Genomic DNA, 13,233 nt, shown 5'->3' on the forward strand with positions numbered 1-13,233 from the left:
CAAGAGGCAAAGGTTGCAGTGCACCAACATCGCACCACTGCACTCCAGCCTGGGTGACAAACTGAGACTCCGTCTCTAAAGAAACAAGGCAAGGCATAGTGGTTCACACTGTAATCCCAGTATTTTAGGAGGCCGAGGCAGGCAAATCACCTGAGGTCAGGAGTTCAAGACCAGCCTGGCCAACATGGTAAAACCCCTTCTCTACTAAACATACAAAAAGTAGCCAGGTGTGGCGGTGGGCACCTGTAATCCAAGCTACTTGGGAGGCTGAGGGAGGAGAATTGCTTGAACCTGGGAGGCCAAGATTGTGGTGAGCTGAGATTGTGCCACTGGACTCCACCCTGAGTGACAGAGTGAGACTACATCTCAAAAAAGAAAAATGTTAACACTATATTTTTCTAAATAACTGTTACAAAATTACCTATATCCATGTGGAACAGGCACTTTGTGACTTTTTAAAAAAGTTTTGTATTTTTATTTTTTTGAGATGGAGTCTCGCTCTGTCACCAGCCAGAGTGCAATGGCACGATCTTGGCTCACTGCAGCCTCTGCCTCCTGGGTTCAAGCAAGTCTCTTTTCTCAGCCTCCTGAGTAGCTGGGATTACAGGCATGCACCATCATGCCCGGTTAATTTTTGTATTTTTAGTAGAGATGGGGTTTCTTTTTTTTTTTTTTTTTTTTGAGAAGGAGTCTCGCTCTGTCGCCCAGGCTGGAGTGCAGTGGCGCAATCTCGGCTCACTGCACGCTCCGCCTCCCGGGTTCACGCCATTCTCCTGCCTCAGCCTCTCCGAGTAGCTGGGACTACAGGCGCCTGCCACCAGGCCGGCTGATTTTTTTGTATTTTTAGTAGAGACGGAGTTTCCCCGTGGTCTCGATCGCCTGACCTCGTGATCTGCCTGCCTCGGCCTCCGAAAGTGCTGGGATTACAAGCGTGAGCCACCGCGCCCGGCTAGAGATGGGGTTTCACCATATTGGCCAGGCTTGTCTCAAACACCTGACCTCAGGTGATCCACATGTGTCAGCCTCCTGAAGTCCTGGGATTACAGGCATGAGCCACTGTGCCCGGCAACACTTTGTGACATTAACAAGTGGAGCGTGTCGGTTATATTGCATATCACATACCGAAAACTCACAGGTAAAGTCATAAAAATCAGTTAATAAAATATTGATAAATATTTTCTGGCTTGATAAAACAAGCCAGAAAATAATAAGTACATGTATGCAGCCTGCAGAATTGTAAACAATTCCCTATTAAGAAAAAAGCCACAACTTGTACTTACCACCAGTACACAACATAAGAACTGAAATACATGTTCAGATCACTACTTTCTGATGTATGAGGTCAAAAATATACACAGCACTATAAGGAATAAGAATTGACTAATGTCCGGGCATGGTGGCACATGCCTGTAATCCCAGCACTTTGGGGGTCCGAGGCAGGTGAATCACGAGGTCAGAAGCTCGACACTAGCCTGGACAACATGGTGCAACCCCATATCTACTAAAAATACAAAAACATTAGCTGGGCATGGTGGAGGGTACCTGTAATCCCAACTACTTGGGAGGCCGAGGCAGGAATCGTTTGAACCTGGGAGGCAGAGGCTGCAGTGAGCTGAGATCATGCCACTGCACTCCAGCCTGGGCAACAGGATGAGACTCCATCTCAAAAAATAAAATAAGATAAATAACTACTTCTCAAATAAGCTTTGGTAGATTTGGTATTCTCTAATAGGGTGTTCCCGCAGATGCGGACTTTGAAAGGATTTGGTCATAAGTGTTTACAACTCGTTAATGTGACTGGTACCTTTAGGAAGAGACATTAAAGAGCTCACTGCCTGTTCCTCTTTCCACCATGTCAGGACATGGCAGGAAGATGGCTGGGCTAAACCATGAAGAAGGCTCTCACCAGGAATCAATTTGGCTGGCACCTTGCTCTTGGATTTCCCACTTTCCAAATTCATAAGAAATAAATGTCTGTGTCTGCAGCTATTTCCTTTTTGTTTGTTTTTGAGATCCAGTCACGCTCTGTCACCCAGGCTGGAGTGAACTGGCAGGATTCTCCTACCTCATGTGATTCTCCCTCCTCAGCCCAGAGTCTCAATCTGTCTTATGGGCTGGAATGCGGTGGCGTGATCTTGGCTCACTGCAACTTCCACCTCCCGGGTTCAAGTGATTCTCCTGCCTCAGCCTCCCAAGTAGCCGGGATTACAGGCGCATGCCACCATGTACAGCTAATTTTTGTATTTTTAGTAGAGACGGAGCTTCACCATGTTGGCCAGGCTTGACTCAAACTCCTGACCTCAAGTGATTGGCTCGTCTCAGCCTCCCAAAGTGCTGGGATTACAGGTGTGAGGCACTGCACCTGGCCCATTTTTAGCATTTAGTACATTTGAGATTTCACCATGTTGGCCAGACTGGTCTCAAAGGACTGACCTCAAGTGATCTACCCACCTCGGCCTCCCAAAGTGCTGGGATTAGAGGGGTGAGCCACCGCGGCCGGCCGGTCTAAGCCATTTCTGACAGGACAGTGAAATGGCTGAGACAGGAACGGGAGCATCTCATCATCAACATCACCAAAAGCTGACAAATCTTGTTAAACAAAGGAAGTTAAGAGTCTGTACTGTAAAACTTGCAATACTTGAAGCCATCTAATAGCACTAACATGTTTTAAAAACCTTGAGACAGGCTGGGCACGGTGGCTCACACCAGTAATCCCAGCATTTTGAGAGGCTGAGGCAGAAGGTTCATGAGGTCAGGAGATTGAGACCATCCTGGCTAACAAGGTGAAACCCCGTCTTTACTAAAAAATACAAAAAAATTATCCCAGCGTGTTGGCACTCGCCTGTAGTCCCAGCTACTTGGTGGGCTGAGACTGGAGAATTGTTGGAACCTGGGAGGTGGAGGTTGCAGTGAGCCGAGATCACACGACTGCACTTTAGCTTGGGTGACAGACCGAGACTTTGTCTCAAAAAAAAAAAAAAAAAAAAAGAAATGAAACAAGGCTAAAAAGTAACTCCAACTCACAAACATATATAAAGTTCTCCAGTAAAGGTAAATAAAAAAAAGATAGGCCAGGCGTGGTGGTTCATGCCTGTAATCCCAGCACTTTGGGAGGACGAGTCAGGCAGATCACCTGAGGTCAGGAGTTCGAGACCAGCATGACCAACAAAGAGAAACCCTTCCTCTACTAAAAATACAAAATTAGCTGGGTGTAGTGGCGCATGTTTGCAATCCCAGCTACTCAGGAGGCTGAGGCACGAGAATTGGTTGAACCTGGGAGGTAGAAGTTGTGGTGAGCCAAGATAGCAGCATTGCACTTCAGTATGGGCGACAAGAGCAAAATTCTCTCTCATAAATACATAAATTAATTAATTAATAAGAGGACAGATACAGAAACTGGCATACATGTACCTTTTGTTCAGAACTCAATTTTTATAATATTATTTAAAATAAAAAGGCATGAAACACTGTACATATATGTTACCAGAAATGCAACATACACAGAAATAATTCTGACAAAAATAAAAAAGGTTCTAAAAAGGCCAGGCGCAGTGGCTCACGCCTGTAATCCCAGCACTTTGGGAGGCCGAGGTGGATGGATCACGAGGTCAGGAGATTGAGACCATCCTGGCTAACACAGAGAAACCCCATCTCCACTAAAAATACAAAAAAAAAATAGCTGGGCATGGTGGCGGGTGCCTGTAGTCCCAGCTGCTCGGGAGGCTGAGGCAGGAGAATGGTGTGAACCCGGGAGGCGGAGCTTGCAGTGAGCTGAGATCACGCCACTGCACTCCAGCCTGGGCTACAGAGTAAGACTCCAACTAAAAAAAAAAAAAAATTCTAGAGGAGAGTACTTTTTGCAGATTATGAAACTTATTTATTTATTTTTTTTTTTGAGATGGAGTCTCACTCTGTCTCCCATGCTGGAGTGCGATGGTGCGATCTCTGCTCACTGCAACCTCTACTTCCTGGGTTCAAGTGACTCTCGTGCCTCAGCCTCCTGAGTAGCTGGGATTACTGCCACCTACCACCGTGCCTGGATAATTTTTGTAATTTTAGTAGAGACTAAGTTTCACCATGTTAACCAGGTTGGATTTGAACACCTGACCTCAGGTGATCTGCCCACCTCAGCCTCCCAAATTACTGGGATTATAGGCATGAGCCACTACAACTGGCCAGGTTATGAAAATTTTAGGTTTCATTATTATGCTATAACTTTAAGATTTTTTTTTTTTTTTTTTGAGACGGAGTTTCGCTCTTGTTGCCCAGACTGGAGTGCAATGGCACGATCTCGGATCACTGCAACCTCTGCCTCCCAGGTTCAAGCAATTCTGCCTCAGCCTCGCGAGTAGCTGGGATTACAAGCGCCTGCCACCACACCTGGCTAATTTTGTATTTTTAGTAGAGACGGGCTTTCTCCATGTTGAGACTGGTCTTGAACTCCTGACTTCAGGTGATCCACCCACCTCGGCCTCCCAAAGTGCTGGGATTACAGGCGTGAGCCACCGCGCCTGGCCAACTTTAAGATCTTTAACATACCTGCAACAATAACCACTTCCCAAAACTACTTCTCCTCTAGAACTTTATTTTTGTCGAAATTATTTCTGTGTATGTTGCATTTCTGGTAACATATATGTACAGTGTTTTCTCATTCCTTTTTATCTATACAACACACTTCATTTCTGTTTACTGAAAGAAATGGGCACAGCCGGGTGCGGTGGCTCACGTCTGTAATCCCAGCACATTGGGAGGCCAAGGTGGGTGGATCACGAGATCAGGAGATTGAGACCATGGTGAAACCCTGTCTCTAATAAAAATACAAAAAAATTAGCTAGGCGCGGTGGCGGGTGCCTGTAGTCCCAGGTACTTGGGAGGCTGAGGCAGGAGAATGGCGTGAACCTGGGAGGCGGAGCTTGCAGTGAGCCGATTTCGCGCCCCTGCACTCCAGCCTGGGCGACAGAGCGAGACTCCGTTTCAAAAAAAATAAAAGAAATGGACACTAACACAGTTGTTACATTCACACTGGAATCATGCTTAAACCACTTACATGTTTACAAAGAACTAAAAGACAAAACTGTTTAAAATAATAACAATAGTTGTGCATGGCGGCTCATGCCTGTAATTCCAGCACTTTGGTGTAGGGTCCAGCCCTATGGGCTTAGCAGGTGTTCTCCTCTTTTTTTTTTTTTTTTTTTTTTTTTTTTTTTTTTTCTGTCGCCCAGGCTGGAGTGCAGTGGCGCAATCTCGGCTCACTGCAAGCTCCGCCTCCCGGGTTCACGCCATTCTCCTGCCTCAGCCTCTCCAAGTAGCTGGGACTACAGGCGCCCGCCACCACGCCCGGCTAATTTTTTTGTATTTTTAGTAGAGACGGGGTTTCACTGTGGTCTCGATCTCCTGACCTCGTGATCCACCCGCCTCGGCCTCCCAAAGTGCTGGGATTACAAGCGTGAGCCACCACGCCCGGCCAGGTGTTCTCCTCTTATGCGGAGATGAGAGATTATAATAAATAAAGACGCAAGGCAAAGAGATAAAGAGAAAGCAGCTGGGCCCGGGGGACCACTACCATCAAGACTCGGAGAGCGGTAGTGGCCTCGAACAGCTGGGTGCGCTGATATTTATTGCATACAAGACAAGGGTGCAGGGTAAGGAGGGTGAATCTTCTAAGTGATTGATAAGGTGACGCAAGTCACGTGATCATAGGACAAGGGGCCCTTGCCTTTTAGGTAGCTAATGCAGAGAGAAGGCAGCATACGTCAGCGTTGTTTTCTTCTATGCACTTCTTTTTTTCTTTTTTTTTTGAGACAGAGTCTCGCTCTGTCGCCGAGGCTGGAGTTCAGTGGTGCGATCTCGGCTCACTGCAAGCTCCGCCTCCCGGGTTCACGCCATTCTCCTGCCTCAGCCTCCCGAGTAGCTGGGACTACAGGCGCCCGCCACCACGCATGGCTAAGTTTTTGTATTTTTAGTAGAGACGGGGTTTCACCGTGTTAGCCAGGATGGTCTCTATCTCCTGACCTCTTGATCCGCCCACCTAGACCCCCCAAAGTCCTGGTATTACAGGAGTGAGCCACCCCGTCCGGCTCTTCTATGCACTTCTAAGAAAGATCAAAGACTTTAAGACTTTCTCTATTTTTTCTACCGCTGTCTACTATGAACTTCAAAGAGGAACCAGGAGTACGGGAGGAGCATGAAAGTGGACAAGGAGCATGACCATTGAATCACAGCACCACAGGGAGGGGTTTAGGCCTCCAGATGACTGCGGGCAGGCCTGGATGATATCCAGCCTTCCACAAGAAGCTAGTGGAGCAGAGTGTTCCCTGACTCCTCCAAGGAAAGGAGACTCCCGGTCTGCGAAGTAATGGGTGCCTTCCCAGACACTGGCGTTACCGCTTGACCAAGGAGCCCTCAAGCAGCCCTTATGCAGGCATGTCAGAGGGCTCACCTCTTGCCTTCTAGGTCACTTCTCATAATGTCCCTTCAGCACCTGACCCTATACCCGCCAGTTATTCCTAGGTTATATTAGTAATGTAACAAAGAGTAATATTAAAAGCTAATGATTAATAATGATTGATAATTGTCCATCATCTCTATATCTAATTTGTATTATGACTCTTCTTATTGTAACTGTTTTCTTTATCATACTGAAACAGTTTGTGCCTTCAATCTCTTGCCTTGGCACCTAGGTAATCTTAGGCCCACATTTTGGGAAGCCAAGGCAGGTGGATCACTTGAGATCAGGAGTTTGAGACCAGGCTGGCCAACATGGTGAAACCCTGTCTCTACTAAAAACACAAAAATTAGCTGGGCATGGTGGTGAGCGCCTACAGTCTCAGCTACCCAGGAAGCTGGGACACAAAAATCCTTTGAGCCTGGGAGGTGGAGGCTGCTGTTAGCCAAGATCTTATCACTGCACTGTAGCCTGGGCAACACAGTGAGACTCTTTCATAAAATAAGAAAAAGAAAGAAAGAGCAGAGGGATAAGCGGAGGCAAAGAAAGATGTCATTTCAGAGATATCAGGATTGAAACTTTCCTTTTCCAACAGAATTCTCCCACTTGCAGAGTTTCCCCACACACTGTTTGAAGGTGGAGCTTCCACTCTCCCCATCTGAGCTCTTACCTGCGTTTACACCTGTAATAAATTCCCACCCATCTGGAGTTTTTTGCTATTTTCACTTCACTCTCCACAGTCCAGGGCCCTTTCTCTTGCTCCAACATGGAGATAACACATCAGCAAGAGACTCCTGCTTATAAAAAGAAAGTACTAAGACGTGCTGGAGCTTTTCTAGAGTCCCAGCCCTATGTTTCAGTAGGAAAGAAGACATTACAGATGGATCTAGGAAAACATTTCACTAATTGCTCCACTGACTGCCTCCTTCTGAATGCGTGGGGAGCACTGTAACATGTAATATGTGGACATCGAGCTTTCTTCCAAGAAATACAGAATCGAAAGCACAGGAGAAGCAAACAGGGAACTAGATATGTTTAAAGTCTGCCATAAGGTTTTGTTTTTTTGTTTTTTGAGACAGAGTCTTGCTCTGTTGCCTGGGCTGGAGTGAAGTGGTGTGTTCTCAGCTCACTGGAACCTTGGCCTGCCGGGATCAAGCGATTCTCTTTCGTCAGACTTTCTAGGAGCTGGGATTACAGGCATGCACCACCACGCCCGGCTAATTTTTGTGTTTTTAGTAGAGACCAGATTTCTCCATGTTGGCCAGGCTGGTCTCGAACTCCTGACCTGAATTGATCCACATGCCTCAGCCTCCCAAGGTGCTGTGATGACAAGTGTGAGCCACCATGCCTGGCCTGCCATAAGGTTTTATGCCTACTTTACTTCTGGAACCCCCACTGAGCTATCATGAAGAATGCAGAATATCTAAAGGAGACAGTGAAAAGTCCAGATGCTACATCATGAAGCTTTTCATTTCTAACTCAATACGGCTTCCATGTTAGTCAAGCAAGGATGTGGCTCCCAAGAGGCAACAAGAGAAAATACAAAGATCCACAAGGGCACATCCCCACTTCTGGAGGGAAGTCATCCTCACCCAGGGAGACCAGGTTCCTATAATTCTCCAGCATCACGTCCCTGTATAAAGTCCTCTGAGAAGGGTCCAGGCATCTCCACTCCTCCTGAGAGAATTCTATGGCCACATCCCTGAATGTCAATAGACCCTGAAATAAAAACACATTTTAACCAAATGGTTATGGGAGGAGTTCTTATCTTTACAGAAAATAAGAGGAGAGGGGAAACCATGGATTTAATTGTGGTGAATGTTCTGACAAATGTGAGTAAGGGATTTTTCACCACATGATGTCTTCCCAGTGGTGTTTGATTATATTTTTTGAAGAGCTCAGGATACTCTCTCAGTATGAATTTCTTATGTTAGAAATAAATAATTAGCTGGGCATGGTGGCAGGCACCTGTTTTCCCAACTACTTGGAAGGCTGAGGTGGGAAGATGGCTTGACCTTGATGGTGGAGATTTCAGTGAGCTGCAATTGCACCAAGGCCTTCCAGCCTGGGCAACAAGGCAAGACTCTGTCTCAAGGCCGGGCGTGGTGGCTCACGCTTGTAATCCCAGCACTTTGGGAGACTGAGGCGGGCGGATCACGAGGTCAGGAGATCGAGACCACGGTGAAACCCCGTCTCTACTAAAAATACAAAAAATTAGCCGGGCGTGGTGGCGGGCGCCTGTAGTCCCAGCTACTCGGAGAGGCTGAGGCAGGAGAATGGCGTGAACCCAGGAGGCGGAGCTTGCAGTGAGCCGAGATTGCGCCACTGCACTCCAGCCTGGGCGACAGACCGAGACTCCGCCTAAAAAAAAAAAAAAAAAAAAAAAAAGACTCTGTCTCAAAATAAAATAAAATACATGAAAATAAAATTAATCGATGTACAAAATTCTATTTTGTAAATGTTAAAAAAAAAACCTACACACACTCACAAAAAACTGCATGTTAATACAAAGCATTGTCATTTGTCCCAGATATTCAAAATATAAAAGATTTTCAAAATATATACATATGTGTGTGTATATATGTATGTGTATGTATATATGTGTGTGTATATGTATGGGGATGTGTGTATATATATAAAGGTTTTAAAAATACAAAAAGTAGGCCAGGCATGGTGGCTCATGCCTGTAATCCCAGCACTTTGGGGGGCCGAGGCAGGTGGATCACAAAGTCAGGAGATTGACACCATCCTGGCTAACATGGTGAAACCCCGTTTCTACTAAAAAATACAAAAATTAGCTGGGCGTGGTGGGGAGTGCCCGTAGTCCCAGCTACTCGGGAGACTGAGGCAGGAGAACGGTGTGAACCCGGGAGGCGGAGCTTGCAGTGAGCGGAGATCGTGCCACTGCACTCCAGACTGGGCAAGAGAGTGAGACTCCGTCTCGGAAAAAAAAAAAAATACATATATAAATATAAAGTAGCAAATTTTGTTTAACTGAAGAGGAATCTCATCTTGGTGGAAAAGGGTAATTTGGCAGCTGGAAGTACTGCTCCCATATTTGAGAAAAATTGTAACAATTATTACAAAAAACACCTGTTTCACAAGCCTCTCCACAGTAACACCACTGTCTCCATCAGCTTAATTTGCTAAGAATGGTTTAATGAATCTCCTGCTATTATTTAAGTTGATTTCATATTCTTTAAATAATGATGGAATAAAACCCCTGTATCATTCATATCTGTTTATGAACTTTCCATTCTAATTAGTATGATTTTTCGAGTCAGAAACACAGTAACTCACTCAATTACCTAAAAATGTGCTATAAAATTAGGGAGAAAATATTTTCCCTTATTGGTCTCTTTTTCTAGAATCTACCACATACTTTGTGCACATTAATAGGTGACTTCCATTGGCAGCTGCTCTAATCCTGGTCTACAGAGAGTTGACAGTGCATCCAGATGTGGCCCCTGAACAATCCCTGCTGCCCAACAGCACTGACACCACAGGACCCTCACCCCGTCTCCATCCATGTCTGGGTGTGAGCCCTTCCCAGGACCATGCCCAGTGCAGCCTCTTCCCAAGTTCATGTCACTAGGTCACAAGAGATAGAATCTAAGCGAGATGACAGGGACCGAGGGAAGGCATGAGTTGAGTCTGAGCAAACCTGTCAGGCAGGACACTTGAGACTCAGAGAAGATTCCCAACTCCAAGGCCCAGGGTATCTGAAAGGAAGGAGACAGAACAATCCCCCGAGAATATCATCTCACCTGAGGAAGAGCCATCCCTGACTCCTTTGCTCTCCTCTTCCTCTTCCGGGTTTCTTCCTCACGTACCAACAGTCTTTAGAAGTTAATCCTGAATGTTAGAAATACGTTGTTTATTGCTCAGAATCAACACATCTCCCTGTAACAAAATGACACATACAAAGCTGCCCTCACTCTGAAAAAATATGGTCACCTCTGCTGCCCACACCAGGGATGATAAATTTCTATAAGAAAACTCTCACTTCCCTCCTGGAGAAGCCCTCACACACTGCAGCAGTGGGGAGCTGGGCTGGAATGAGCTCCCTTTGAGGGCACAGACCCAGCCCTGACCAAATCCCATGCAGAGGCTCGGTGCGGTGGCTCATGTCTGTCATCCCACCACTCTGGGAAGCCAAGGTTGGTACACCACTTGAGCTCAGGAGTTTGAGCCCAGCCTGGGCAACACGGTGAAACCCCATCTCTACCAAAAATACAAAAACTTAGCCAGGTATGGTGGTGCATGTCTGTGTGTCTCTGGTCCCACTACTTAGGAAGCTGAGGTGGGAGGATGAGTAGAGCTCAAGAGTTCGAGACCAGCCTGTCCAACATGGTGAAAACCTGTCTGTACTAAAAACACAAAAATTGGGGCTAGGCACGGTGGTTCATGCCTGTAATACTAGCACTCTGGAAGGCTGAGGTGGGAGGATTACTTGGGGTCAGGAGTTCGACAGCAGCCTGGCCAACATGGTGAAACCCCATATATACTAAAAATACAAAAAGTAGCCAGGCTTGGTGGGCATTGGTAATCCCAGCTACTCGGGAGGCTGAGGTTGGAAGATCGCTTGAACCTGGAAGGTGGAGGTTGCAGTGAGCCGAGATCGCACCACTGGACTCCAGCCAGGACAACAGAGTAAGACTCAAAAATAAAATAAAATACAAATACAAAAATTAGCAGAGTATGGTGGCACACACTTGTAATCTCAGCTACTTGGGAGGCTAAGGCACAAGAATTGCTTGAACTCAGGAGACAGAGGTTGCAGTGAGCCAAGATCACAAGACTGCACTCACAGCCTGGAGTACAGAGCGAGACTCTTTGGAAAAAGAAAAAAAGTGCATTTCTGATGTGACTGACACAGAGATAATAAAACCTGAGTGACATGATAGAGACTGACGGGCAGAGGGAAGTTCAGTTGGCGGTGGGAGGGCATGGGAGATATTTCTGAGCCAGGACCTGAAGGAGGAGAAAGGGACAGTGCTGTGAGCATTTAGGGAAGTAGGGTGAGAGCAGTGAAAACGACCTGAGACGGGAAGGGTTTTGATGTTTGGGAAAAGAGAAAAGCAAATGTGACTGGGGCAGAGGGAGTCATGAGATGAGGGCAAGCTCCCAGGAGGAGGCTGGACACTGGCGGGGGCCCTGGACACAGGGCTGTGGAGCCACAGTGAGGAGTTGGGCTTTTGTTTTTTTTTTTTTTTTTGAGACGGAGTCTTGCTCTGTCGCCCAGGCTGGAGTGCAGTGGCGCAATCTCGGCTCACTGCAAGCTCCGCCTCCCAGGTTCACGCCATTCTCCTGCCTCAGCCTCTCCAAGTAGCTGGGACTACAGGCGCCCGCCACCACGCCCGGCTAATTTTTTTTCCTTTGTATTTTTAGTAGAGACGGGGTTTCACCGTGCTCTCGATCTCCTGACCTCGTGATCCGCCCACCTCGGCCTCCCAAAGTGCTGGGATTACAAGCGTGAGCCACCGCGCCTGGCCTGGAGTTGGGCTTTTGTCCTGGGGAACACGGGAAGCCCGTGGAAGGTTCCCTGCCAGGGACTGACATGACTTGCTTTAGATTTAGCTGTGATGTCCTCAGAACGGGGACATTTTCACCGAGTCACACTGAGAAGGTCTGAGATGAGTGAGAAGGTGTACCGGAATTCTTACATGGTGGCCTGGAAGGGCTAAAGGAAAGGGTTGGCCTTATCAAAACTATCCTTGAAAATTAGAGAAGCCTCTTTCACATACCTGGGATAAAGAAACTTCTTTTGCAAGTTCTGATGCCACTGATTCCCAACATTTAATTCTTCCTCACAAGAAAATTACAGTAACATTTATAAAATGCAGAAGTATAAAGACACAGCTAGTGACCTTGAAAACAGGGAGGCGGCCGGGCCCGGTGGCTCACGCTTGTAATCCCAGCACTTTGGGAGGCCGAGGCGGGCGGATCACGAGGTCAGGAGATCGAGACCACGATGAAACCCCGTCTCTACTAAAAATACAAAAAAATCAGCCGGGCGTGGTGGCGGGCACCTGTAGTCCCAGCTACTCAGAGAGGCTGAGGCAGGAGAATGGCGTGAACCCGGGAGGCGGAGCTTGCAGTGAGCCAAGATCATGCCATTGCACTCCAGCCTGGGTGACAGAGCGAGACTCCGTCTCAAAAAAAAAAAAAAGAAAAGAAAACAGGGAGGCTGAGTGCGGTGGCTCACACCTGTAATCCCAGCACTTTGGGAGGCTGAGGCAGGTGGATCACCTGACATCGGGAGTTCGAGACCATCCTGACCAACATGGAGAAACCCCATCTCTACTAAAAATACAAAAATTATCTAGACGTGGTGGCGCATGCCTGTAATTCCAGCTACTCAGGAAGGCTGAGGCAGGACAATCGCTTGAAACTGGGAAGTAAATGTTGAGGTGAGTAGGCCGGGCTCGGTGTCTCATGCCTGTAATCCCAGCACTTTGGGAAGCTGAGGTGGGCAGATCACCTGAGGTCGGGAGTTCGAGACTAGCCTGACCAATATGGAGAAACTCCATCTCTACTAAAAATACAAAATTAGCCAGGCGTGGTGACACATGCCTGTAATCCCAGCTACTAGGGAGGCTGAGGCAGGAGAGTCACTTGAACCCGGGAGGCGGAGGTTGAAGTGAGCCGAGATCGCACCATTGCACTCCAGCATGGGCAACAAGAGGGAAAGTGTGTCTCAAAACAAACAAGCAAACAAACAAACAAAAAACAGGGAAAGAGGGTCAGCTTTAGAACTAAGACATAAGCAAACTTTTTCAATCAAG

General features: G+C 47.1%; 1 protein-coding gene across 1 annotated transcript in view; it reads right to left on the bottom strand.

Annotated features, from left to right (window-relative positions):
• LOC116478091 (zinc finger protein 701) overlaps positions 1–13,233 on the bottom strand; it is a 42,256-nt gene that overhangs the window by 3,156 nt on the left and 25,867 nt on the right. Inside the window, 2 exon segments of the mRNA XM_058425043.1 lie at positions 8,038–8,164; positions 10,213–10,300. Coding sequence (XP_058281026.1) covers positions 8,038–8,164; positions 10,213–10,227 — 142 coding nt within the window. The 5' untranslated portion in view covers positions 10,228–10,300.

Source organism: Hylobates moloch, unplaced genomic scaffold (genome assembly GCF_009828535.3).
Source record: "Hylobates moloch isolate HMO894 unplaced genomic scaffold, HMol_V3 SCAFFOLD_12, whole genome shotgun sequence".
NCBI classification, from domain to species: domain Eukaryota; kingdom Metazoa; phylum Chordata; class Mammalia; order Primates; family Hylobatidae; genus Hylobates; species Hylobates moloch.